Here is a 27,958-nt window from a genome sequence, read left to right as displayed (position 1 = left end):
TAGACTGGAATCAAAGATCTGATTTCCTGTGAAGAAAGATGGAAGCTGTCTGCTCTTGAGAGAATCTTTAACCAGCACTGAACTTACATCGCAACAAGCATTAGTGAGTTTTCAAACGAGCATTGATAACTGTTAAGACCTGAAGGTGGTATATATAGTAAATACTGATACATGTTTCTAAACTGTTCTTATCTCAATTTATTGACCTTTCTTTTTAATAATACATTGCCTTCTAACTGCAGAATCATACTCATGGCTGTGGTGTTTCCAGAGTATAGGTACCTGCCGAACCCTGAAAGTCCTCTCTGTTCATAATGTTTACTTTTGGGTATTTACTATACAAAGAGAAAATTTCCTTTAGGATTTCAGTGTGGTAAACGTCAGCTCCTTGGCAGCTAATGTTTATGGTCCTTAGGATGGTCTGTATTAAGAGATGATAGTAAACATCCTGTGTGGAGGATAGAGGACTTCTGTAGAGCTGTGGTTGGCTTCACTGCACTGGGGAGGAGCGTTGAGGGGCAGTTTATCTACAGAGTTCTTTCCCCTTGAGTTTAATACCCTCAAAGTTCTTCCTTCTATTTTTATACGTCAGTGCTTTAAAAATTGAATCCATTTGAATAAGCATTCCTTGAGAGCCTTTAAAAATATATTTTTAAAAAACTTCACGTTCTAGGTGTTTTTTTTGCTAATATATAGAAAGACAATATTTTGGTCAGGTTTATTAAGGTATAACTTACATACAGGAAAGTTGACCCTTTTTCGTGTACCTTTCGGTGTGTTTTGACAGAGACACACAGTCATGTGATTGCCACGATGATCAACATACAGAGCCATTCCATCACCCCCCAAAATCCTCTCCTGCCCCTTTGTAGTACACCCCTCCCTCTGCCTCCAGTCCCCGGCAACAGCTGATCTGTTTTCTGCCTCTATAGCTTTGCCTTTTCCAGGATGTCATGTAAGTAGAAACATTCTGAGTGTAGCCTCCTGAGTCTGGCTTCCTTGATTGGAGTTTTAGACGTGTTGTGTGGATCAGCAGTTAACTTTTTTTATATTGCTGAGTAATATTGCTTTGTGTGGATCGACTACAGTTTACTTATCCATTCATCTGTTGGAGGAGAGTTGGCTTATTTCCAGGCTTGAATGATCATTGATAAAGCTACTTGTAGCCATTCACATACATTTTTTTTAAGTACGAACATAAGTTTTTATTTCTCTCAGGTAAATATCTAGGAACAGGATTGCTGGGTTGTATGGTGGGTAGTATATACATCACTTTATCAGAAATCATCAAACTGTTTTCCAAAATGGCTGCAGCGCTTTGTATTCTCACTAACAGTGTATGAGAGTTCCAGTTGGTCTGCAGCCTCATCAGCACTTGATATTACCAGGGGTTTTTTGCTTTGTTTCTTTTTGATTAAAATGTTCTATAGGTATGTAATGACATCTCACTGTGGTTTTAATTTGCATTTCCCGAATGCGTGCTGATGTTGAATTACTTTATCTGTGCTTGGTTACCAACCATATGGTTTCTTTTATTCCATTTATTTCTACTTTATACTATATATCTCTTTATATGTATATACTTTAGCTACTCTTAAAATTTGAATTTAGAACTATTTGCTGCTACTGTATAAAAATACAAATAATTTTTATTTATTAACCTTGAATCCTAAGACCTTGCTAAGTTCGCTTACTAGTTCTAGTAGTTTTGCCAATTCCTGTGATTTACGTGTAAATTATTATGTCATCTGAAAACAAAGACAATTTCGCTTCCTTCTCAACTATTACATCTTTTATTTCTTTGCCTTGCCTTATGTTAACGGCTTGAACTGTGGTAAAATGTTGAAAAGAGGTACGGAGAATGGGCATTCTTCTTGCTGATATTAGGGAGAAAGTAGCCAATATTTTACCGTTAAGTATGATATTAGCTGTTCATTTTTCAGAGATACCCTTTGCCAGATTGTGGAAGTCTTCTTAATTTTTGGAGTTTTTAATCATGAATGTGTGTTGAATTTTAAGTGCTTTTGATGCCAAAAACTCGGCCTCTGTGCACTGGTGCCGAGTCAAATCTCAGAGACAGAGTTTTGGGTGAAGTAGAAGAAAAGCTTTATTGCTTTGCCACGCAGAGGGGGACACAGCAGGCTTGTGCCCTTCAAAAACTGAGAGTCCCAACCCGGGAGGATTTGGTGAGGAGTTTAACAGCAATGGTTCAAGAGTGGAGCTGCTGATAAGGATCAGGGTGTGTGCAGGGCCTGCACCCCTGTAATCTAGCCTCAGGTGATCTCCTAATAAGCTTCTCCCATTCCTTTAATCTGGCCTCTTATGGTCTCCTGATGAGCTTCTCTGCAATGAAAAATGCTAACATCTTACATTTGTTGGCGGTTTTAGTTCTGTAAAAGAGCTCAAAGATATTGTTATGTGTATCCCTTGAGGCAGGATCAGGACCCTGCCCCAAGGCTGCACTAATGTTTCTTGACTGCTCCTCCCTTGTCTCTGCATCCCCTCTCTTCCCTGATTAGCAAGTGTTTGAAAGGCTTCTGTGCCCAGGAGCCCCACAAGGTCCTGCTAGGTTTCACGTTACCTGCATCTATTGGGATGATCATATAGTTTTTATTTTTTAGCCTGTAATATGGTGAGTAACATTGATTGGTTTTTGAATGTTAAACCCACCTTGCATTCCCATAATAAACCCAACTTGATCCAACTGGCTGGTTTCAATTTGGTAAGATTTTATTAGAGGTATTTCTTTCCGTGTTCATGTGGATATTGAACAGTAAATACTTTTTGGGTAATATCTATTTCAGTTTTGTTATCAGTGCTATGCTGGCCTCAGATGAGAGAAAGAGTGTTCCCTCCTCTATTTTCTGAACAAAAATTGTTCACAATCGGTGTTATTTCTTCTTTAAGTGTTTGATAAATTTGACCACTGAAACTATCTGGGCCTGGAATTATCTTTGTGGGAAGTTTGTTGAACAAAATATGATTTTTTTAATAGTAAAGGGCTATTCAGATTTAAAAGTTTGATCCTGTTTCAGTTTTGATAAGTAGTAGTTTTCAAAGAATTTGTCCATTTCATCTATAATATCAAATTGGTTGGCATACAATTGTCCATAGCGTCTCCTATTATCCTGTTAATGTCCATATGTCTTCAGTGATGGGCTTGTGTGTGTGTGTGTGTGTGTGTGTGTGTGTGTGTGTGAGCATGGTTCTTTTTTAAAAAAAAAAAAATTAATTAATTTTTGTCCGTGTTGGGTCTTCGTTGTGCGCGGGCTTTCTCTAGTTGCGGTGAGCGGGAGCTACTCTTCGTTGCCGTGTGCGGGTTTCTCATTGCCGTGGCTTATTTTGTTGCAGAGCACGGGCTCTAGGCACGCGGGCTCACTAGTTGTGGCTTGCAGGCTCTGGAGCGCAGGCTCAGCAGTTGTGGCGCATGGGCTTAGTTACTCTATGGCATGTGGGCATATGGGATCTTCCCAGACCAGGGCTCAAACCCACGTCTCCTGCATTGGCAGGCAGATTCTTAACCACTGTGCCACCAGGGAAGTCCCCATGGATGGTCTCTTTTACATTAAATGCTCTCTGTATTTTTTTCTTGGCCAGCTTAGTTAGGAGACGTATATATATATATATATATATATATATATATATATGTATTTTCATTACTGTGTTAAGGAGTTGGATTGAATCAATGCTTTGTCTCTGAGTGGCAACTTGGAAGGCTAGTCATATGTGCCTCAAAATGGGACACTTAACCCCTCTGAAGATGAGGTCTCATTGGGGAAGCCACAGAAATACCACAGCATTTGGATTTTTCTATGACAGTTTTAGGAACATTAAAGTTAAAGCAAAAAGACTACACTTACAATATTAAAACGACATTACACGATGCACATGTTAGTTATTTTTTAGGTTATTGGAAAACTTCTTGGAAGTTTCCCATGTTAAGAATTTAGGGCTGTCCTCCCACTCTTTGGCCACTTTCTTCATTCTTCTCTGCTCTCCGAAAAACGAAAGTACTGAATCAAATCCAAGTTCTTCACTCTACAGCTGCAAAAGTCTCCAGACCGTGAAAGCCAACGGTTACAAAACTCAGATGGGAAAATTAAAATATGCCCAGTAATTTCAACGGACCGGAGGCTTTTAATTTAAAACGAATGTCTCTCGAACCCTCTACCTAGGTCTTGTCGAGGTACGTGTATTTTAAAAAATGTGTTCTTACTCCTAGGTAGAGATTAAGGTATAGAATAGTAACATGAGTCAAGTGCGAACCGGGCAGCAGGGAAGAATAACAAATTCACATTTACTGAGCACTTCCTCTTTACTGGGGATTAACATGACATTTAAGCCTGGCAAGCCCCCGAGAGAGGTTCTAGTGATCGTCTCATTTTACAAAGGAAGCCGGGGTCACTCGACCGAGGTCACACAGGTATGCAGTGCAGATGGGCGCCTAACGACCTCAGGGCCAGAGAGAGGCGCGGTGAGATGTAATTAAAACAAACGTACAGACCCTGGTCCTTCGGGTCCCCCCGGAGCAGCGACTGGAGGCGTAGCCCTGGGAGGAGCAAGGGAACCGCGCTCCAGTGAGCTGCTTCCGCGGGGACGTGAGAGGGCCGGGAAGAGCCTGCACGAGCCCCGCCCAGGCCCTGCTGCGCCTTCCCATCGGCCGTCGACCGGCGCGCGTCAGTGACGTTTCCTCGCCTGCCGCCGGGAAGTGCGCGCGGCGATGACGGCGCAGCGGAGTCGGTGAGCGGGCGCGAGGGGTATCTGCGGGTGCGCGCTGCTGGGAGGGGGAGCGGCGGCGACGACGCGAGCTGCCTGCGGGTTCTCGCGCGGGCCGGGTCTTGGGGAAGGCGGGTAACGGGGGCGGTGAGAGGCCTCTTCCGCACTAGGGGACGGAGCCCGATGTGGAGGTTGCGGGGCCGCGTGTCCGCCACGTCTCGCTGACCGCGGGCTGATTCATCGGGCTTCCCCTGGGCTCTTTCCCTTCCTCGCGGCCGGGCCCCTGAGGGTCTCCCTTTTCTGTCCAGCACCTGTCGTGGGAGGGGCGGGCGGGACACGCCGTTTCAGGGCCCGGGTTCCCCTCCCCCGGGGTTTTCTGAGTTGAATCGGAGGTGGAAGGAAGCGCGATGTTTGTCTTCCCCAGTGGTCTGGATGAGGGGAGCTCGCCCCCTGGTGGGAAGCGCCGCTCTTTGAAATCTGCTTTCCAAGTAAAGGAGTGGTTCTTCTCTAGTGGTTTCCGTCGGGGGTCACTTGAGCTATGTTGTTGCCTCACGGAGGCCCACTTTATGTGGAAAGCGGGGTGGGAGGACGGAGGACGGAAGGCGGGGTGTGGGTGGGACTCAGGAGACGTGATGGGAGGGGCGGATGGTGAATGAGGAAGAAGCGGGCAGCAAGGACCGGTCATGGGGAAATACCTTATTTTACAGTGCCTAGGAAATATCCCCGGGTCATAAGTCTCAGGTGCGTGTGGGCAAGCATGTGACCGTGACTTGTTCTGGAGGAGACCAAGTATTCCTGCAAGTCTTTGAGTTACATTTTCTGGAACCACTGTTCTCGGCAGCCCTGTACCCCTCACGCTTTAAACTACCTCCCGGGAGAGCACCCTAACAGTAAAATACATATGCGGGTGTAGTATCAGTAGTGTGTGCTTCATGAGTGCAAGACCGGATAACGACAAGCGTAGTTCCAGCTGTAATTCTCCCTCCCATTGGCGCTTTTTTCAGCTTTTCACCTGAACAGGAGATGAATGTCTCCCTCTGTTGATAAATAAAATCGCAGAATATCCCCTTGTTGTCCGTCACTCGGAAGTTTCATTGTTGGGCCTGCTTGCTTGTCTTGTAGATGTGTGGTTGGTGACCTTCTCTCCCGATGCTGAGGTGCCTGGGTCCCTGGCGCAGGCAGTTGCTGAGCTGCAGCTGGAGTGCACTGTGCCTTCTGAAGCACTCTCTGTTTACAATGAAGTTGCAGTCTCCAGAGTTCCAGTCACTTTTCACAGAAGGCTTGAAGAGTCTGACAGGTGAGACATTAGGATGCCTCTTCTTGCTTTGGAAGCCTGTAAAAATGGAGAGGCAGAGGGTTAACGTGTTTTAGGCAACATTCATGGCTTTTTGTTGTTAAGCTAATGAAAGCAGGGTTTACCATGCATGGGTAATCCAAAACTATAGCCCGATCACGAGAAGAGGCAAATAATGATTGCAGTTAAAAAGCATGGCCTTTAGGTGTGTCACCCCAGGTATTTTATATGCATCACAGAATTGGGCCTACTAACTTAAGGAGTAGGTACTTTTTCTCTTGTTTTATGGTTGAAGAAACAGAGGCTTAGGAATGTGAAATGCTTTTCCAACGTTTTTATAGCTAATAAGTGGAAAGCTGGGTTTTGAACTTGTGCAGTCTGATTTGAGAACCCAGCTTGTAACCACTAAGCCATATTTCCGCCCCAGGTATAAGTGCTTTGTGAAACAACCGAAGGTAGAAGGAAGTGGGAGTTATGTCCCTTTATGCACATGCAAAACTTATCTGGGAGGAGCACAGGAAACAACTCGGGCTAAGTGCCGGATTACAGCAGCTTGCCGCAGTTCTGTCATTTCTTATTTTGGTTCTCAGTATCAGCTACCGCTGTTGCAGCGCACACAGCTGCATTTCAAAGCCTATGGTATCTTAGTCATGCCTTCAGAAATATATTCAGGTGTATGGATGTAGGAACACGACCTTGACTGTTGGTTTGCCACCCTGGCTGCCCATTAGATTCACCTGGGGAGCTTTTTATAACATACAGGTGCTGGTGTCCTGCTCCTGCCCTACTGAACTGGAATCGGAATGTCTAGGGAGCATGGGCATTTATAAATTTTGATGAAAACTCTACTCTCTTAATTCTCATGACCAGAAGGTGGAGGAACCATTGCTTTAAAATGACTTTCCTTGCACTAGCTTATTGACAAAGCTACTTTCCTATTCTTGAAATGAGGTGATTTTTTTTTTTAGGTGTATGTCAGAGGTAAATGGTCCAGAACTTGTTGATTTTTATAGGTTCTTCACGTAGTCTTGAAGTGGAGGGCCTAAAGCAGATGCTTTGCTGTGTTTTTTAATTAGAGTGAAAAATGCTAGAAACTCGCTGTCCCATAGAAGTGAGTCACATATGCTACATAAACTTTTCTGGTAGCCGCATTAAGAAAATGGAGAAATGGGTGAAATGAATTTTAATAATTATTTTTAGTACATCAACTTATTTAGTATATCTAAGATACCATCATTTTAATGTCAAATTTGTGTAAAAATTATGAGTGAGATAATTCCTCCTCTTGCTTGTAAATCTTTGAAATCTGGTCCTTAGCACGTACAGACCGTCTTAATTCAGACTCGCCGCATTTCATAGTGTTCAAGAGCCACGTGTGGCTACTGTTTGTATGGCTCATATCTAGAAGCTTCAACTCTGAGTTGAATTCTAGCTTGTTCTTTGTTTATACGCCTTTCCCAGTTCCCACTCTTCCTGTCTTCCATTGTAAGGGCCAAATGATTGGATGTAGGGACTTAACTCTTGGGGGCCTATCTCAGATCCTTCTGCATTTTTCTTTTGGAAACAAGGCTGTGGATATTGATTACTGTAGGTCCTTGAACATTTTTTATTGTAACAGTTGCATTTGGCTTGCTAACCCTGACTTCAAGAGCTGAATTTTCTCCACCTTGCGAGCTGACGTCCTAAGGAAGTTAGAGACGGAATAGTATGGTAAGAGAGCGGTAGTATTTGCCCAGTGGTCTGGGCCTCGAAAGACTGGCAGATGGGAGCATGGGCATCTTCTAAGATTGTGTTTTTCTAGGTTATAGTGGAAGGGCAAGAATGGAATCTTTTAGTGCGGTGCCCAGTGGTTAGAAAATCAAGTAATTAGTTTTATTTGCTCTTTGCTACTTTCTAAAGACTTGAGTGTCGTGGTAAAATATAATGTTCTGTATGAGAACAACGCACAAAAACACACAAAGGAAAAAAAAGATGGCTGTTGTACCGTGATGCTGTGCAGTTTCATACTGTACCAGTTCTTAAATCATGATAGCTGTTTTGCCAAATGTAAAATTAGTTCACAGTGTGCAAGAATTTGGGAGGTTAGGACAGCATATTCTGCTCATACAGCGTTTTATAATGTCAGCTTATGTCATGTAATTTATGTTTCCTTTTGCTTAAGGACAGCCATATAATAACCAGTGGCATATAAAATTATTTTTTCATTGTATACATGAGACGGAAGTTCCAAACCTAGTGCTTTTTGTGTAAGTTACACGGTTAGTGGACAAGCCAGGGTTGCTGGGAGATAGTGCTCCATGGTTAGCTATACCGCTGCTTAGGTATGTGATGTCATCAAGTCGTATTAACATTTGGGACAATTGGAATAGCTGATCACTCTTTTTTCTTTTTTTTTTTTTTTTTTTTTTTTTTTTGCGGTACGCGGGCCTCTCACCGCTGTGGCCTCTCCCGTTGCGGAGCACAGGCTCCGGACGCGCAGGCTCAGCGGCCATGGCTCACGGGCCCAGCCGCTCCGCCGCATGTGGGATCCTCCCGGACCGGGGCACGAACCCGCGTCCCCTGCATCGGCAGGTGGACTCTCAACCACTGCGCCACAGGGAAGCCCCCACTTTACTTTTTAGTAGTAATTCAAATTTACATCGATGACCTTGAAGCCCTGTGGAATTCTAAATGATCTTCTGAATTAACCTACAAGAAATTCTGCACGTTCCCTGCTTCTCATGTGTGTTAGAGGCATTCCGCTGTAGGCAGGTCACTTCATTGCTGCGGGCCTTGTTCTCATAGTTTTTGTGTAAAAAGGCTGAGTTCAGTCATCTCTGCTGTCCCAAGTAGATAGGAAAACTTGTACTTCTGCGCTTAAAAGAAACACACTGAAACAGAAAACTGTTCTTTTTCACCTCAGAGTTATTTGTCAAAGAAAATCATGAATTAAGAATAGCAGGAGGAGCAGTGAGGGATTTATTAAGTGGCGTAAAGCCGCAGGATGTGGATTTTGCTACCACTGCTACCCCTGCTCAAATGAGGGAGCTGTTTCAGTCGGTCGGCATTCGTATGATCAACAACAAAGGAGAAAAGCATGGGACGATCACTGCCAGGGTGAGTGAAAACTTTGACAGGAACTGCATTGCCTTTTTTGGTAAGTTAAAGAATTGTTACAGATCATTTCTAGTTTTTAAAAAGCAAATAACAAAAAGCCTAGGGAAAAAAACGTCAGTGTCCTCTACCCCCTATTAAATCCTGCATCTTCCTTTGCTGAAGGTCCTTTTATTTTTATAGTAGTTAGTTTTTCCCCCCACATTTCTAAAAAAGACCTTTCTACGCTCCAGTGTTTCATTTTCGTTTTTAATTTCCAGTCTAAAGATGTTGCTTGTTGACTTCCTGCAGGGAAGGTGATTGAGCCTTCTTATCACACCCTCCCGAACAGCAAGCACATACGATGCTCCTTCCCTCATCTTCTCGGTACATACATGCCATGATTTTTGGTTAAGTAAGTTCATAACTGTTGTCTGTGGCAGGATCGTGCAGTGTGTTTCGACTACACTCCTCGTGTTCCGAGCTTTGGGTTTTTCCTGCAGTTCACGGGGTAGTTCTGTGACACAGCTCTCGTGTGCTGCTCGTTCATTCATCCTGTGCTCTGCAGTTCCTCCCGGTGGCTTTCACCATGCCGCCAAGTTTCACTTCCTCTTTCTGGAACCCGCTCATCGGCTGCAGTGTGTCTTCTCCCATCTGTGCATCCTACGCCGGCTCCCCACTCCCGTCCTGGGATTTCCCCGTGCCAGATCTTGGGAGCTTCCTTGGCCTCTTACTTACCAGACCTCCTGGTTCCTGATCCCGTGTAGTCTTTCCTGGGTTATGCCCTCATTTTGGTAACCTGAGAGAGCTTTATGTGTGTGAAATGTTTTTATTTTACCTTCACACTGATCTGATAGTTTGGCGGTAGAATTCAAGGGTGGGAATTATTTTCAGGCAGAAATGTAAAGGCTTTGTTTTTCTACCTTCCAGTGCTGCCACTGAGAAGAAGTCTGAGCTCATTCGCATCTGTCCTTTGTTTGAGACCTGATTATTATTTTTTCCCCCTCTTGGAAGCCTTTCTGATCTATCTCTGGTGTTTTTAATTTCAAGATGACGTGCCTTGGCTTGGATTTATTTTTTCATTCATTGTGTAGGGCACTTGGGGTCCCCTTGTGTTCCCCTCATGATGTCATCCTCTTTGTTAAATGTCTTTTCCCTTTGGAAAATCCCGTGATGTTGGACGTTGGACCACAGGGACTCATCTCCTAGTTTTATCTTTTGTCTCTTATTTTATATTCTCATTTGTTTTGTTTTACTTTCTCTGAGATTGCCTTAACTTGATCATCCAATTTTCCTATTGTATTGGCAACTTTTGCTGTCTTCTAAATTTTCAAGAGGTCTTTCTTACAGTATTTTTGAAAGCTTCCTGTTCTTGTTTCAGATGCAGTATCTTCTCTTATGTCCCTTAGGGCATCAATTATAGGTACTTCAACAGTGTCTTTATTTCCTCTGAGCTTGTTCTGTCTTTGCTGTTGGCTTTCCTTCGGTGTGGGTATTTTTTGGTCTCTCTTTATGTTTGGGTGATCTAGTGTGTGCAGAATGACCTGAGCACTTTACTGTAGTTCTGTGTAGGAAGCATCAGCCAGTTAGTTATGGGACCACCACTGTCAGTATCAGGAGGACTTTTCATTAGGATACGTCAGAGGAATCCTCCAGTGTTAGTTACCCAGGTTAGAATAAGCCTGCTTGTTAGCATTTTGAAAACCAAGTGGGGGAAGGGATAGGGGTCATGTTGGTTTTTCTTGAAGTTATTTTCATTGTGGTGCATCACTCCCATGGTCATGTGTCTGGTGCTCCAAGCTCTGATTAATTGGGGGTCAGCCTTTCTGGTTAAGCTCTGTTTCTCTGCTTGGGTGAGGGAGTCACTCTGGAGGTCTAATTTTTTCTTACATGGATTTTCAACAGTCTTCATATTTCATACCCTTTTCTTTGGGATAACTCGTGCCTCAAATTCCTGATTCTGGAATTCTGTAGTGAGAACTAGTTTGTTTGTAGAGAAGAATATGCATGAGGCTGAGAGGAATTCTAGAAGAGACTTTTACTGATCATTAATGACTTTCAGTTCCTAATGAAGAGATTCCAAACTCCTGCTTGGCATGTACCACGCATTGCTGTCTTCCCCTACATGCTGATCTGCTCTTTGTCCAGTGTGCTTTCTCTTACACGTGTCCGTCTTCCTCTCCATTGTGCCTCTGGTCATCTTTTCTCTTCATGTGAATGTTCTTCTTCCCACATCTGCATGTACACATCCTACTTATTTTTCAAGGCTAAGACCACATGTCGCTCTAACATGAGGCTACCCAGCTTTTCCCAGCTGGAGGTAATCTCTCTTCCCCAGATACAGGTGGCACTGTATTTTAACCTCATTTGATGATTACCAGTAAAGGAGCTGCAGGATGTGGTACCTGTATTTCTTCCTCTGTCAGTCCTTTGCTCAGTGGTATATATTCTGTAAATTGATATTCAGCTCTTTGCAAACTGGAGATGTTAAAAAATATTTCAAAGAGTAGCCTGGTTTGAAATTGAAGGACCAGAATATACTATTTTTAAGGGCTCTTCCCTTCCGCCACATGATTTGTCAGACGTGCCATTTTTGTATGTCAGACTCATCTTTTTAAATTAAGATGGGTTTATTATTTGTTAAAAATATTCTTTGGGTCTATCTTTGAATACTATGGGTGTCTTCCTGTCTCAAGGTATATGTGCAGTAGCTGACTGTAAAAAGAAAGAAGATACCTGTCAGGACTAACTTGTTTTTTTCAATTAATCCAGTGACACTAAAAACGAATTTTTAAAACACATATATTTGCTTCCAGCTTCATGAAGAAAATTTTGAAATTACTACACTACGGATTGACGTTGCCACTGATGGAAGACATGCTGAGGTCGAATTCACAACTGACTGGCAGAAAGATGCTGAACGCAGAGATCTCACTATAAATTCTATGTTTTTAGGTAATATATGTAGATAATGTTTTAATTCAGTCAGTCCGAATGCCTTCTTTTTGAGTGAAACCTGCATCCTGGAGATGTTCCCCAGCTTGAGGGGTTGCATTAGTTTCTTCTAAGAGACAGCCTATTGGTTAAAGACGACCCTGGAGCTGAGATCCCTGGGTTCCTCGGACTCCATCATTCTCTCGCTGTAAAATGAGGAAGGTGACAGCAGCTTCCTTTGCAGGGTTGGTGTGAGGGTTAAAGGAGTTGGTCGTGGCGAATCCGCGGCACAGTGCCTGGCACCTTAGTAATCGCGTCTAAAAGTGTTAGGTTTCGGGTCAGAAATGTGCACACAGACACACACACGCTGCACCCCTTTTCCTCTGTCTTTCCTGTGCGCACGTTCCACCCTTTCCTCTCTGCCGGTGCCGGTGGTGCACTTGGTCAGTGACTTCACCTCTTCCGTTGCCTGTGGCTCCGTGTGCCAGCACCACTTCACAGGCGTCTGAGGCGTCGCGTTTCAGGAATTGTGTGTACTCTGTCCGAGGTGGCGCGTGAGAGGGAACCGATGTATCATCTCAGCTTAACTTGTTCATGAAAGGAGTGAGACTCATAATGGGAGTAGATGTGAATTAGGTTAGCGTTTTGGTGCACAATTGAAGCATTATTTTTTGTCCTTTAAATTTTAGACAAGCTCTTTAGGTTTAAATCTCTGGATTAGAAAAGAGAGATGGAGCATCCACTCTTCGTAACCTACTTTGGGGCACGGTAACCGTGAAAGGATGAAGCAGTGGGATCCACTCCGTGGGGTGGGGAAGGGGGCTGTAGGCCGAGATGGGGGTCTCTTGCTAATTCCATTAATGCCAAATAACATTTCTAGAACACCTCCTGGGTTCCAGGCGCATCAGTGCTCACTTGATATACTTTAGCTCATTGAATTCTCAGAAAAGTTCCATAAAGTGGGTATTAAACTCATTCGACAGATGGGGAAACAGACTCAGAGATGTTAAGTACTTGAGCTCAAGTCGTGGAGAGCCTTGATTGGTTTCCAAAGCCTGGGTGATTTATGACCAAAGGCAGCCCAGCTGGAGGCATGTTCTCTCTCCATTAGGGAGTGGAACTCCAGGTGTTAATTTCTTCTTACATCATTTTTATTTAAACTCCAACTAGTGTAGTGTATGAAAAATCTTACAACTAGCTTCTTATATGGAGACATAACTAAAAGAGAGAAACTAATAGCCTTTTTCAAGATACTATTATTTTATAAAAATAAAAGCTGTTCTTATTGGTACTACTGCTTTCTAACATTTGCTGAACCCTCGTAATGTGGCAGCCGCTGTTCTGAGCCCGTCGCATAAATGTAATCTTCCGACCAACCCTATGAGTCGTTCCTGGTATTTAACTCACGATAATTTGCTCCAAGTCCTGCGCTGGTAAATTGGAGAATTAGGATTCCAACTGAAGCAGCCTGGCTCCAGAGGTCACATCCTTAACCACCACATTATGCTCAGCAACACAGCTTTTTTTCTCATTTTTATTCATCATTTTTTTTAAAAGGGTATTCAGAGCAAAACAACGTACACACTGATATATACTCAGTAATCCCTACCTTTAGCCCATTTTCCCATCCAGACTGTTTTCAGGCCTTATCAGATAAAGCATTCCTGGTTCTGGGGGTGAGGGTTACTTTGCTTTTCAAACCCTTATTTTCCGTTTTGTCACACTATGATTTTTTCCTCCAAATTTGATCTTCCCTTTACTGAAAAAGATCTTATTATTTCTACATTCCCCAGGGAGTTAAGAGTCTCTTCATTAAGAGAAGTAACATGAAGAGACAGATACATACCACATTTATGTTCTACTTACTAATCGTTATCTTTGTCTCTTTACGTAGTTTTTTGTGTATTTGTTTTCATTTCCTGCTATATCTTTTTGAATCCGGAGACTTATAAATTGGCTCTAAGTGTCAAAATGCCACATCAACCAAAAGAGCTTGGCAAGTGTGAAGCCTGAGTTTACCAGTGTTGTTGCATTTGGGATAATCAAAGAGCATTCAGGTTCAAGACAATTAAAATGACAAGTGGTTATTCTTTGTAGTAGTGGCAGTGCCTCCTTTCTGTGAAGCCACGAGGTGAAGTCTCTTAGGCTCACAGAGCTCCCCGTTTGGGTGGTTGAATGGTACCTGTGTCTTTGCTCAGTGTTTCTTTTTCCTTCTTAGTTCTCAGGGTGACCATCTGTCTCAGTTTGCCTGGGACTGAACTAATTCCTCAGACCTGTGATGTTTCATTTTTAAAATCAGGAAAGTCCTGGGATAACTGGGATGAATTGATCACTTTATTCACACCTGAGGTTTTATGTGCTTTATATTAAAATTGTTAGGTGCTTTTCATTTTGTTCAACATGTGAGGGAGCATATTGTGGTAGAAATCGGTTTACGACATTTTGAATGGATATTAGATTCACATGGTTCAAAACTCACAAAGTTTAAAAGGCTGCACGGTGAAGCGTCACCATCAGATTTACTGTCCCCTTGCTGACAGTGTAATAAGACTTGGATCCTTGCCAAGCTGATACAAAGCTGAAAAATGGTATCTCATAAATTTGCATTTCTTTTGACAAAGGTTGAAAATCTTCATTTTTAAAGAGGCTTTTTTATTTCCTGTCATTTTTCCATTTATGTGGTCTTTTTCTATTTAAGAACTTTTTGTAGATTATTGAAATTAGCCATTTGTCTCTGTGATACAGACTGAAATGTGTTTTTCCCAGTATGTCATCTAAGCTTTGCATTGTGATGTTTTTTGCTTTCCAGGCATATCTGATATTTTATGTACTTGGATTTATTAATTTCTTTGAAGGCTCTGGTGTTGTGTTTTGTTGTTTCTTGTTGGTAATTTCATCAATAGAGTCATCCCTATTTCAGGATTGTAAAATTTTTTCCTATGGTTTATTATTTATTACTTGTAGTACTTAATTTCTCCAGAGAGGTTTTTTTTTTTTTTTTTTTTCCTGTACGTGGGCCTCTCCCGTTGCGGAGCACAGGCTCCGGACGCGCAGGCTCAGCGGCCATGGCCCACGGGCCCAGCCACTCCGCGGCACGCGGGATCCTCTCGGACCAGGGCACGAACCCGCGTCCCCTGCATCGGCAGGCAGACCCTCAACCACTGTGCCACCAGGGAAGCCCGAGAGTTTTAACTACTGTGTATTTTTTCCAGATTATTTTGGCAGTTCTCGTTTATTTTCCATTAGTCACTTGAAAATCAGCTTGTTTGATGTAGTCTCAGCCCCCTTCATACTGGCATAGGTCTTGTTTAGTTTATTGAGTGTATTGTCTTTTAATTGCTGGTGTAAATGCAGCCTTTTATTCCATTATATCTTCCATTTGATACTGGATATAGCTGAATGCTATTCATGTCTATATTTCAACCTTGTAACTCTTCACTTGGCTTACTTTTTACTGTTTGTGATAGTTTTTAGCTAATTTTCTTAAGTTTTCCAGTTTTTTTTCTCAGTTCCTTTTAATTTTTTGAATTGAGGTAGTAATTGAAATACAACCTTAGTTTAAGTATACAATATGATTTGCTACTTGTATATATTCAGAAATGATCACCACAAAAAGTCTAGTTAACACCTGACACCATACATAGTTACAGAATCTTATTCCCCTTGTGATGAGAACTTTTAAGGTCTGCCATCTTCTACGGAATACAGTATTGTTAACTGTCGTCACCATGCTGTGCATTACCTCCTCAGGACTTATTTACTTTATAGCTAGGAGTTTGTACCTCTTGACTCTCTTCACCCACTGTACTGGCCCCTGGCCTCAGCCTCTGGCAACTGCCCGTCTGTTCTCTATATCTGTGAGCTTGTTTTTTTAAGATTCTATATAAAAATGAGGTCATAGTGTATTTGTCTTTCTCTGTCTGGTTTATTTCACTTAGCATAATGCCCTCGAGATCCATCCGTGTTGTCACAAATGGCGAGATGTCGTTCTTTTTTATGGCTGAGTAATATTCCATTGTATATGTGCCATTGTTTTCCAGTTCTTATTTGTCAATAGTGATTTTTCTTCCCTCTTTTCTAATGAATAGGTTTCGATGGTACTTTATTTGACTACTTTAATGGTTATGAAGATTTAAAAAATAAGAAAGTTAGATTTGTTGGACAAGCTAAACAGAGGATACAAGAAGATTATCTTCGAATTTTAAGATATTTCAGGTAAGGATTTTTAGAAATCACATTAGTGATGCAGTTTTGAATATTATTACCAGAGCACAATTCTGATCATGTGAAATGCACAGCAGGTTACTGTACACAGTGGTGACATCCCAAATGTCTGTCTCCAAGAGACAGGATACTGTGACTCATGAGATGATACTTAGATACTTTCTCTTTTCATTGTCCAAAATAGTTATTTTGCTCCTTTCTGTGATGATCTTTTAAATAATTCAGCCTTTAAAAGGTCTTTTTTCTTTTTGATTGAATATTTTCTGCACCAATCATTCATTACACAGATATGAGGGCTTATCACAAGCCAACCCTTGTGCTTGGTACTTTGAACAGAGTAGTGAGTCAAAGTATGCCTTCATATGGCTTACCATTTTAGGTGGTCATGGGAAATCTGTCCGAAGAATTGGGAAGGTATGAAATGCATTTGGATGGTTTTGTGGGTAGCAATGCACTTTTTCAACTCTGAACTCTAACATTTAAGAAAACTATATATATAACTGGCTAATTTACGTCTACTAATATTAACTTTTCACTGGGTGGGGTCACTCTCAGAATACTCTTTGACAGAGTCTACGTATTTTGTCAGTAAATGCTATCCCTTTAGACTTCCGTGTTTGCAAACCGTCTCTCTTTACAAATAATACAACACAGACTGAGGCACACCCATAGCCATTTAGTCATTTAATTTAGATCACTTATGAACTGAATTTTGAAGATGCATGAGTGGTAAAAACAGGTATACTTTAATGCTTCCAGTTTTGAGAGTCCATGAAATATACTCCTTTGTCTGCAGCGAGATTTGTTTTCTTCGAAGCTCTTAATTAAAAGTATTGATGTGTACAGACAGGCAACCTTTGAGGGGTTAAGACTCCTCCCGCATGGCATTTCAAGTTTTGTTTTGGTGCCTGGACAAGACTGCTCTGGTTTCTGCATCCACTGTCAGTACCCATTCAGGGACCTCTTTTGATGGCCATTCTAACGTTTCCATCAGTGATGTGAAAGTGCAGTGAGTGAGGCGGGGGTCTGGTTCTTGCTGACTTTTAGAAGGTTACTTATACTTTATTGGACCTCAGGTTTTCTCATGTGAGAAAAGAGAGAAGGTGAACTGACCAGATGATTGTTAAGGTCCCTCCTAGACCTAACTACTTCTCTGTTGTTTCTCATTAAATAGACGTCTGCGGTAGTACCGGTGAAATGAAAAGCAGATTTTTCTGGTGAAACACCAGCATAGAGGTAGTACACTCTGAGACTTTTGCTTTGTAGGTTTTATGGGAAAATCGTAGATACACCTGGTGACCACGATCCTGAGACTTTGGAAGCAATTGCAGAAAATGCAAAAGGCTTGGCTGGAATATCAGGAGAGAGGATTTGGGTGGAACTGAAAAAAATTCTTACTAGTAACCACGTAAATCATTTGATTCACCTCATCTATGATCTTGATGTGGCTCCTTACATAGGTGAGTCCAACTTAAAAAATGTTTGCCTTTTTGCCCACGAAACACATCTGGTTTAAAAATTTCGTAAGAAAAAAAATGTTTAACAATTCTAAAAGGAAAAGTGGAGTATTTTAAAAGATGGTAAACTTTGAGGTCAGGAGTAGGACAGTTTTTTCACAGGTAGGGGACAGCTCAGAGACAGCACATTGTGGTGGAACAAAGTGGCCCCTGGAGTCGGTCCATCCTGGGTTTCAGTGAGGCTTTGCCACTTACCAGCTTTGTGACTTGGCGTTATTTCCTTACATGTTAAGTTTCTGAATCTAACCGAGGGGTATGAAAGTGATGGCATCTGTCTAATGGAAGGGCTGACAGCTTCTGGGAGTTTAACACACGTAAAGCATGGAGAAGACCTGCCTTATACATGGAACTAGTTCAGTAGGTGTTAAAATTACTATTCAGAAGCAACAGCGGGCTTTTGCGATGTGGGAGAGGACAGCAACGGTGTGCCAGTGGTTCATCTGTAAGACGGGGCGGCAGACTGGACCCATAGTGAGCCCTGGCGCCAGGGCATTTCTGCACACGGAAACAGTGTTTGCTTAAGATAAGAATTTATTAAATGTATCCTCCCTAAAAATGGGTGAAAAATGCTTTTGTCCCTACAGGCTTACCTGCTAATGCAAGTTTAGAAGAATTTAACAAAGTCAGTAAAAATGTTGAAGGTTTTTCCCCAAAGCCAATGACTCTCTTGACCTCACTGTTCAAAGTACAGGATGATGTCACCAAATTGGATCTGAGGTTGAAGATTTCAAAAGAAGAGAAGAATCTTGGTTTATTTATAGTTAAAAACAGGAAAGATTTAATTAAAGCAACAGATAGTTCAGAACCTTTGAAACCCTATCAAGACTTCATTATAGATGTAAGTATGTTCTAGGCTTGGTCAGAATATAAATCATCTTTGCTAATTGTGGAACAAATTTATTAATACTAAGACCCACAAAGTATTATGTGAATTTCTTTTATTTTAAATGAAAAATTTCACATTGAGCATTTATTTAAATTTTAGGATAAGATCATTAGCAAGTGTGGTAATGTTTGATTTTGGCCCTTAGTCTAGAGACTCTGATGCAACTGCTCGTGTGTGTGAACTCCTCAAGTACCAAGGAGAGCACGGTCTTCTGAAGGACATGCAGCAGTGGTCCATTCCTCCATTTCCTGTAAGTGGCCATGACATCAGAAAAGTGGGCATTTGTTCCGGAAAAGAAATTGGGGCTCTTTTACAGCAGTTGCGAGAACAGTGGAAGAAAAGTGGTTACCAAATGGAAAAAGATGAACTGCTAAGTTACATAAAGAAGACCTAAAATTGATGAGAGCTGGCTACTAAAAAAGCAGAAACGCTTTGGTAAGACTAGTTTTTTCCCGTCCCCCCACTTAGTGAGATTGAAGAGACTGAAATAAAAGCCAGCTTAGGGGATCTCTTCAGAAGAATAAAGGTCTTATTCTGTGAAACATAATTATATTTCAGGTACTAAAGGAAAGTCTACCTCCTCTTAATCTGATTTATATCACTGAACCTTGTAATTCTTTTGGAATAGTTCCTACTGAGGGAAAAAATAGTTGGCTTCGCTTGATCTGTCTAGGTTTTTTTTAAAAAGCGGGTTTTTTGGTTTGTTTTTGCATAGGGCAGTAAGTACTCAGATTAATCCTAACACGTGGTAACTGTCTTGAAAAAGATGTTTCTTAGTATTTGCAGTAGAAATACCTGGTTTAATTTTCTACAATGATTGTGCATGATAAGTGTCAGTTTTTATCTGAATTCCAGAATAAACTTGTGCTTGAAAATAGCTGACAAATTTGCATAAAGTATCATACGTAAAATGTGAAGATCCGATGTGTCCCAGGTGGCCGTCATTCCTATACCCAGGACTTGTTCTAGGGGGCTGAAGTTCAGCTGAGTATGTAGTTGATACTTTTCTCTGCCATAATGAAGGATTTCCATAACTTCCTGCTAAGCCGGGAAAGATTAGCTTGCGGGTTAGTCTTGAGCCTGTTATTTTAATGAACACTTCCTGTGCAATTGGAAGATAAATGTGGGTATCTGTGTGTGTATAAAAACAGGTGTCATGTATACATGGTGACAGTACTCCTGTCGCTTTAAAGTAAAATAAAGGTTATGGCCTTTTGCTCTTTTTTGAGGCCAGATGCTTGCAGTGGGTGAAGAGGTGTATGGCACAAAGTATTGTTTATTCTGACATTTTATAATTTTCCTTTCTGTGTAGCCAGTCATAGCATCTTTGTGCGCTACTGGTAAATAGCAATTTTGGACCTTGATAAAACAATATTGAAAAGCATATTTCTGTCAAAGCCCTGCTAAGAGGAAGTGTGACAGACAAACACTCAATGTACAAACAGGGGCTATGTTGCAAGAAAGGGAGCCTCAGAAACGACTGCACACAGGTCAGTAATTAAACATCTTATAAAATAACCCACTGAAATATTTAAGTATATTACGATATATATTTGGAACCAACACTGTAGAATTCCTACTGTGCTATATAGGAAGTATGCAGATTTAGGTATTTGAGGTCTGGTTTCATCATGTATAAAGAGACTTTTAAAAATAGTATATGCGTGTTATTATATACCGGGAAATTTTATTTGCAAGTGTCAGTAAATAATATAGAACATTCTGAGAATACACTCTGCAGGGGGCAAAATGTTCCCTCACTGCACCTGGTTTAAATATGAAGAGATGTGCCGTGCTGCTGAAAAGAACTCCCTGGAATCCCCTTTAGAGGACGTTTTAGTTCAGTGTAAGACTGACTATATGAACAAAGTAAAGGTTAGGCATATTGAATACAGAAGGGGCCTGTGCTAAAAAACCGACAGCGTTCTTGAATTGCTTTTCATTTACTCTCTCTTTACATAAACGTGCAACATGATACTCAGTTGCGGATTCCAGGCTAGGCAGTCAAAACCATTGCATGTTTGGAAGAAGAAAATATTGACAACTTCAAACCAACAGTCCGTTTTTGGCCGCATCCATTGTACTCGATTAGCTGAACTCTTCCCAATGAATTATGTAAAGCAGTGAAGGAACATCAAAATTACGCAAATGTAGAAGTATCCGATAAACCCCTTGAATGTATAATAAGCAAAGAGGTAGGTGGCAAATCAGTCTCTCTAGAACTTTATCTTAAGAATTATTTCTTACACCTAGATTATCTGCTTATGAGGAGATATTTTACATTATTTAAACAAAGAACATGTTTAATTTAGTTTTGCTCTTACAGTTTACTTACAGTTTCTTTAGTTTACATTGAACAAAATATCCTATAAAATAACATTAGCACATGTCACTTGTAGGAAGGGGACGTGTTTTAGCATCTGCGTTCCACAGTAGTCTAGGTTCAAATGAAACTTTGGAACAGAAATAACCAAACACTGAGCAAATACACAAAATACTATTTTCACTAACGAACATGTTGGGGCTCATACTGTGTGAGATGTAACTCTTTAGTTTCTCTGCGATACTGATTTATAAATTTTGAAAGTATTAAAGAAAATCAGAAGGAACAAAAGAAAGCCCTTTTAAAATAATACACACTGCCTTGCCTCTTCCGAAAAGGAACAGTACTAGTGCTTGGCACCCTAGCTTTTGGAAACTTCTGCTGTTTGGAGCACGGATCCAAACGTGCCATTCTGTTCCATGTATCAGGATCAAATGAGGAACCACATTATAAGAATTTACAGGAATTTCAGGTATGTTTTCTGCAGGAAATACTCTCACCAGTTTCACAGATGTCTTCCATGTCCTATCAGATCCCACAGAATAAGAGCAGCAAGCTCCTAAAGTAGATCACTCCCGAAACCAAGTATTCTAGACTGCTTTTCCTCCTCTTCAATAGTATATTTTAGTCTAAATCTTCAAATACCGTTGTTTGACTAAGAAACTGCAACCTTCCGTGTAATGTCGCTTTTTACTTGGGTATGCATCAAAAGTAGTAATTTCCAAAGCAGACCTGATGTTAGAATACCGATTTTGCTAAGGAACCTTATGCCTACCGTATTCGTTTATAAGCAGAGTATTATTTTGTCTGGGCTTATGTCATCTTCAGTGTCTGGGATCGTGGGCAGCAGAGCAGATCGAGTCAAACCCCAGAATTTTTGAGGTGACGTGTCTTTTTTGGTGGCTGTAAATTTCCATCCAATATGGCTTGCACAAATCCTGCACTGGGCAATGGTCCAGGCGAACCTATAAAATTAAGGAAAGGTATCAGCTGAGGCTGTGTATCCCAGCCTATCACCGTGTAAACCTGTAAGGAAGACAGATCTTAGAGGCACATTCTAAGGATAGGGAAGAAGGATACTTTAAGTTTGGATTTATACAGTTTCCTGAAAAAAAGATTTCCTACTTTGTATGGTTCATCCTGGTAAGTTACTTGATTGTGCTCCTAAGCTGTGCTTAAAATTTTTTTCTCCAATGCCAAGAAAGAAAAAAATAATCCTATTAATACAGATGTTTTTTTTTTTTACAAATTGCTGAGTGCCAGGACCACACTCTAATTTGCATCTGCATTTTCTTTGTTGGGTATTGCACGCAAGTTAGAAAACAGCAATCACCTGTAGAAATACGCACTTTTGTGTGAGTTAAAACTGGGGATGGGGGAGGTAAGTGTTCTTCTCACATAAGAAAGATGTCAGGACTACTCTTCTCAAATGAGAACGATTTGTCAGGTAATTCATCCAAAAATACCAGCCATGGCATTACAGAAAGAAAACCCAAACCATGTAATGGTACTTTTTCCCCTGGATATACCCCCATTTAGTATTTATATGTTAACACGGTAATTCTCGTTTTAGTCCTTAAGAAGGATGTCAAATAAGACTGGACAATCCAAGTGAATACGGTTCTAGGTCCAGAAGAGTAAGTATAAGCACTAATCCCTACTCAGCTTGCCGCTTTCAAAATAAAAAGGCTGAGCCAGTATTTGGACAAATAATAGGGGGTCTTGAAGATAATATGGCTCAAGGAATCTAACAGGTGGTGCTGTGGGTCCCAAAGTCATACTCTGAAGGGCACTGGGCTAAAGCAAAACAAAAGCCACACATGCAAACTAGAAGGAAAGCAAGCATGGTTTCTGTGCGTTTCGTGTCTGTCACTGCTTGGGTAACCTTCCCTAGTTTAACACTTCACAGAATATGATACGGATACACAGTGGACCCTCAGTCAACACAGGGGTTAGTTAATTAAATCCACCTATAATTTACAGTTGGCCCTCGTACTGCGGTTCCTCTGCATCCAAGGATCCAACCAACTGCAGACCACGCAGTACTGTAGTATTTACTGTAGTATTTTACTAGTGAAACACACCTGCATCTAAGTGGATGCAAGCAGTTGAAACCCATGTTGTTTAAGGGTCAAATGTAGTTTTACTGGGTCATACAACAGTTGATTTTCAGATTGAGCTGACAGGAAAATGAGTGTGGATTGATTAAGTGTATAGTTAATCGGAGGAGAAGTGCAGTGGCTGCCTTCTTTCTCCCTAACATTACTTTCAGTGAGACTGTGCAAGAAGAGGTTTTTCTAGCTGTTCATGAAATGAACATTTAAATAGAGCTATTCACTTCATTGTCTATTTCTGATTATAATTCTAGCAGCTCTGCTTAGTACTCAAACCCAACGAAGGCAAAACCAAAAAAAAGTGTCCACCACCACATTACCCAGGAAACCAGCTGTGCTCTGTAGAAGGCCGGCCGATCAGATTCAAGTTGCAAGCCTTATACACGGTAAGCGTCTCATGCACGTATCCGTGAGGATTCACATAAGCTGCCATCGGCCCACATAAGGATAAACTAAAACAGAGAATCAGCACAGAGGATAAGTCAAGTCAAAATGGGGTGGGGTGGGGGGAAATAACATATTTTACAAGTTCACCAAGAAACAAGGTTCTAAGAGCTATAATTTTGAACCTTTTAGTTAAAACTAATTAAGAGGTTGGCAGTCAGCCCAGTTTTATCTGGTCTAAATGTTTTCCATGATGACAAAAAGGAAAATACTGCTACTAGTTTTTTAAATCTTCCTCAAGATAGACATTGTAAAATATATGGACTCAACTTCCCTTAAAGGAGCCTGAGGGGGGGAGTCCAATGAAAAGTCTCTGTTTGGTCATTCTTGGGCATCTGAGTACTCTGCAAACAGCAGGTCTTCCCTTCTTGACTCATCATGACTTGGTCAGCAAATAACTTTCAAACAAACACTATCACACAGCATATCAGTACATGTTCAGAAGCATGTCCTCCTTTATCTTTGACGCTATGTGGCAAAACAGATACTTGAGGGAAATATCATGGTAGGTGGGTCCTTAAGCACTAAGAAGATACCCTCTAACTGACAGATTTTCAACAAGGAAGGGGGCGGGGAGGAGAGGACGGCTCAGCTGTTTTACTTCACCATGCTCATTACCTATGAAAAATCCCTTACATACCCCACTGGTGTCCTGGGTACCCAATCAGGAAGACTGTCTTACCCAACATGCGTAGTGAATTCCCCCCTATTTCATTTGCTGAGTATTTGTAATGTGATGGAGGGAAATATGTGGACAACAGAAACACGGTCTTACCTGTAATTGTTATGGCAGTTGGGAAAACATATTCAGATCTATACTAAAAATGTAATAAAAATCTCACCTGAATATTTCATTTTTGGTTGTTATTTCTGTTTCTTGACATTGTTTACAGCAAAGAGACGTACACTAAAAAAATTTAAGAGAAAATTAGTGGGGAAAATACTCCCAAGGGGCTGATGCCTCTGATTAGCGTATCTTCCTTCCAGCCCTTCAGCAGCACAAAGGTGGGACAAGAAGAACACCATGTGACATCCAACCCACATTCACTCACAAAACTTAGTCACCTTCTAGGATAGAGAAGCAGTGACTGACAGATAGATGTATAAAACCGTACATGGTTCATGTAGAAATCAAGTGTTCAAAGTCTGACTGAAGATCACATAAAGGTTATTATAGATGAGGGAGTGCAGAACAGTTCAAGTTTCTGTCTTATGATCCCAAATGAAATATATAAAATAATCCTTTAAAATATTCTTAATGCAAAACTAGTTCTCTAATCCCATGACTACATGAGTGGACCCTACAGATACTTCTGTTGGTCCTTAACATTGCACCCTTGCTTGCTAGACTGACTGAACATGGGCATCCAAACATTCACTTTACTCACTTTATTCATAATGTCTAGTTCACAGCGAAGTCGTTGGATCGCACTACCAATTTTAAGGAGCTGAATTCTTAATACATCATCAATAGGAAGACAAGCAGCTACTCTGTAAGAAAAATCTTAAAGACATGGTGGGTTTTTCAAGCTTTAAACTTAGGAAGGAGTGAAGTATCAGGATACTTATGAAGGCGGTAACATCCTTTTGAAATAAACCCTTCTCTACAGGGTTCCCAAAGAACACATTTCACACAATTGTAAACAGTACTACAGTATACCAGCTCTCAAGTATATATACTCTTAGGAAGTTCTACAATGTAACTTCTTTTCCCATACTTGTTTTTGTAAATGTCTTTTAAATGAAACATGAAATCAAACCCATGTTAGAATAAAGTCACTTATTCGCTACAAGACTAGAAGAATAGCTGAACTGTACCTAATTAACAGATCTGTAAGTAAGGTAATAATAACTCCTGGTACTGCAGTCACTTTTCATGGCAACTTGAAGACCAAGGAAAGGAGAGTATTTACACTCAGTGTTTTTGGATGTAAGCCATTTGTTGCAACTTGAACTTTTTATGAAAACCTTGCCTAAAATAGTGCTCAGAGAATTTAAGACCTTTGCTACTATTAACTAAAAAATACTCATTTTTTTTATAATTGCTCAAAGCAAAAGAAGTGGGTATGCTTTTCAGAATACTAATTAAAACAATTTTTTTTTGGTTTTTTCATTTTCATTAAACAGAAAACATGCAAAAACATTTCTTTCAGTGAGGCGTCACAGGTCACAGGAAGGAAACTGATTTTTCATACCTATTGGATTTGAAGGAAGAGAATCCTCTTTCAGATTTTCATCCCATTCGTGTAGCTGTCTCTTGATTCTCTCCATTAAGGTTTCCTTGTTTTGTTTGAAACAAAAGTAGCCATAATAAGGTTCACAGACTTTTTACACTTTACTGGCAGCTTGTCAACTCCATAAACCTAATACATTAGCCGCAATTTAAGTCATCACTATCTAGTGAAATTCCGAGTTTAAACGTGTCTGTCTTCTTAGGCAGAAATGATGGAAGACCCAGCTTTGCCCAGCACTAGGCTGGCTTTCCAAGCCTCTCCTCCCACGCTCTGGCTCTCAGAGGCCTCCTCTTCCCTTTTCTAGGAAGCCTTTCCTGTCAGTCCCTGTAAGCTGCACCCACACTTGCTACCTACACACCTTCCTTGGCACTTACTACATAAGATGCTCACCGTCTTTTCACCGGTGGACGTAAAAAACACTCTTGTCTAGTGTGTGTGTAGTGGCTGAAAAGCTGTTGAAGGGCAGACGGAACTGTAGTTTCCTAGCGTTGCCCATGTGGTAAGTGCTCACAACCTGCGCGTTTACTCAGCCCAGGGCTCCGGACCTGTGGGCAGGCCGATTCCCCAAGCAAAAGGCCAACGTTTGTTGAACGTCTGCAACATCCCGAAGACAATACCTACCGTTATCCCCATTTTATAGATAATCAAGTTTTGCCCCACACCACAGGAAAAGTAACAGAAACCAGGCTTTGAACACAGTCTTTGTGTCCAAAAGCCAGATTCTCTGAACTATTCCAGTAGTCTCTTAATGAATTTTTCAAGATGTCATGATGCCTAATAAAAAAATCTGAGGTGGGGCTTCCCTGGTGGCGCAGTGGTTAAGAATCCGCCTGCCGATGCAGGGGACACGGGTTCGTGCCCTGGTCCGGGAAGATCCCACATGCCGCGGAGCAAGTAAGCCCGTGAGCCATGGCCGCTAGGCCTGCGCGTCCGGAGCCTGTGCTCCGCAACGGGAGAGGCCACAGCAGTGAGAGGCCCGCATACCGCAAAAAAAAAAAAAAAAAAAAATCTGAGGTGCAAAAACATTGGTGGATGCATCAATTAGTATCCTAGGGATCAGGAAATTGAAGTTAATATACTTGTTTAAGAAAACGCCAAAACATCGTTGAAGGACTCTTTGTTTTTCCTAAATGTAACTAGCCCTTGACTCAGCAAAATTTCAAATGCTTAATAAACCCTAAAATGCCTCAATATCTTCTCCTGAAGCTGCAAGCCACTATAAACTAAGGGAAAACTAAAAATCTATCAAATTAAAAGCCAAGTCTCTCCAGCAGTACGATTCCTGCCTGTTCCACTTAAATGTAACGAAGAGCATTAGTTCCAAAGATAAAACCCCACTTGGTATGAAAGCCTGTTTTGTTCTAATGACCCTTAATTATGCCATGGCCTTCCCCCAGGAGCACAGAGTTCAAGGTAAGTTACTTACAGCATCATATAAGGAATACAGCCAGCGAGGCCATGAAGTCAAATTTGCACAATGAAACTTTCTCTGAAAACAGAAAAAAGAAGGAATCAAGATCTTATAGTAGAAACACATTTAAAAAATGATCTTGGCCCAGGAAAACTTTCTAATTTCAAAAAGATGGAAAAGCTTACAGATAAGCCCATAATAAACGATTATTATATTTGACAATGATTTTTGTTGTTGTTTTTTGTTTGTTTGTTTTTTTGCAGTATGCGGGCCTCTCACTGTTGTGGCCTCTCCCGTTGTGGAGCACAGGCTCCGGACGCGCAGGCTCAGCGGCCACGGCTCACGGGCCCAGCCGCTCCGTGGCATGTGGGATCCTCCCGGCCCGGGGCACGAACCCGTGTCCCCTGCATCGGCAGGCGGACTCTCAACCACTGCGCCACCAGGGAAGCCCTGACAATGATGTTTTTACTTAAATTCCTGCAGCAGTTCAATGTTGCGAAGACCCAGTAATTAAGATGTCAGTCCTCAGAGTATATATTCAATGCAATACCAATGAGATTGGAACTTAGAAGTATAATTTAAAGTTCATCTGAAAGATGTGTAAAAACAACCAAGAAAATCTGGAAAGGGAAGTGTTCTACAGGACACGAAAACGGTTGGAAGGATGCACTGCAGTTGTAAGCAACCTAACCATCTCTCAACAATCGTTAAAAACAATAGAATACTTTGACACCAGAGAAGATTCTGCACCCGACCAAAGAATGTATAGAATATAAAGAATATCACATT

At 41.3% G+C, this 27,958-nt stretch overlaps 2 protein-coding genes across 14 annotated transcripts in view; one reads left to right on the top strand and one right to left on the bottom strand.

Annotated features, from left to right (window-relative positions):
* Positions 1-4,299: 4,299 nt before the first annotated feature.
* Positions 4,300-27,958, bottom strand: part of CRBN (cereblon) — a 50,434-nt gene continuing 26,775 nt past the window's right edge. For 2 of the 3 annotated variants that reach the window (XM_059077508.2, XM_059077510.2), the window contains exons 6-11: positions 27,185-27,247; positions 25,720-25,804; positions 24,913-25,028; positions 24,367-24,431; positions 23,401-23,532; positions 18,679-21,931 (exon numbers count right to left, since the gene is read on the bottom strand). In XM_059077508.2, coding sequence (XP_058933491.1) covers positions 21,751-21,931; positions 23,401-23,532; positions 24,367-24,431; positions 24,913-25,028; positions 25,720-25,804; positions 27,185-27,247 — 642 coding nt within the window. In that variant the 3' untranslated portion in view covers positions 18,679-21,750. Of the gene's footprint in view, positions 6,050-18,678; positions 21,932-23,400; positions 23,533-24,366; positions 24,432-24,912; positions 25,029-25,719; positions 25,805-27,184; positions 27,248-27,958 lie in introns of those variants that run through there. The other variant, XM_059077509.2, reaches the window with a different exon arrangement.
* Positions 4,420-27,958, top strand: TRNT1 (tRNA nucleotidyl transferase 1). 11 transcript variants are annotated; one of them, XR_010842498.1, is made up of 10 exons: positions 4,420-4,740; positions 5,839-6,013; positions 8,913-9,106; positions 11,899-12,037; positions 16,105-16,231; positions 17,507-17,700; positions 18,342-18,595; positions 18,789-19,078; positions 19,956-20,133; positions 27,433-27,958. XR_010842498.1 is itself a non-coding variant. In XM_067043584.1 (9 exons), exons 2-8 carry the CDS (start codon positions 5,866-5,868, stop codon positions 19,035-19,037), a joined length of 1,305 nt encoding a protein of 434 aa, XP_066899685.1. In that variant the 5' UTR covers positions 4,420-4,740; positions 5,839-5,865; the 3' UTR covers positions 19,038-19,078; positions 19,956-20,867. The 11 variants fall into 11 exon arrangements, 9 of the variants coding, with proteins under 9 accessions (XP_066899685.1, XP_058933497.1, XP_058933495.1 ...); XR_010842497.1 differs by lacking the exon at positions 27,433-27,958 and adding an exon at positions 23,335-23,560; XM_067043584.1 differs by lacking the exon at positions 27,433-27,958 and having other exon boundaries at positions 19,956-20,867.

Source organism: Kogia breviceps, chromosome 10, assembly GCF_026419965.1.
Source record: "Kogia breviceps isolate mKogBre1 chromosome 10, mKogBre1 haplotype 1, whole genome shotgun sequence".
In the NCBI taxonomy this organism is placed as follows: Eukaryota; Metazoa; Chordata; class Mammalia; order Artiodactyla; family Physeteridae; genus Kogia; species Kogia breviceps.
The sequence above is the reverse complement of the archived record's forward strand: the minus strand, read 5'-3'. Positions and strand labels throughout refer to the sequence as shown.

Bases quoted from the DNA above. Each gene is read 5' to 3' on its own strand.
- TRNT1 (XM_067043584.1), top strand. From the start codon at position 5,866: ATGCTGAGGTGCCTGGGTCCCTGGCGCAGGCAGTTGCTGAGCTGCAGC. The intron at 6,014-8,912 runs GTGAGACATTAG...TTTTCACCTCAG, and splicing joins AGGCTTGAAGAGTCTGACAG to AGTTATTTGTCAAAGAAAAT. The intron at 9,107-11,898 runs GTGAGTGAAAAC...ATTTGCTTCCAG, and splicing joins ATGGGACGATCACTGCCAGG to CTTCATGAAGAAAATTTTGA.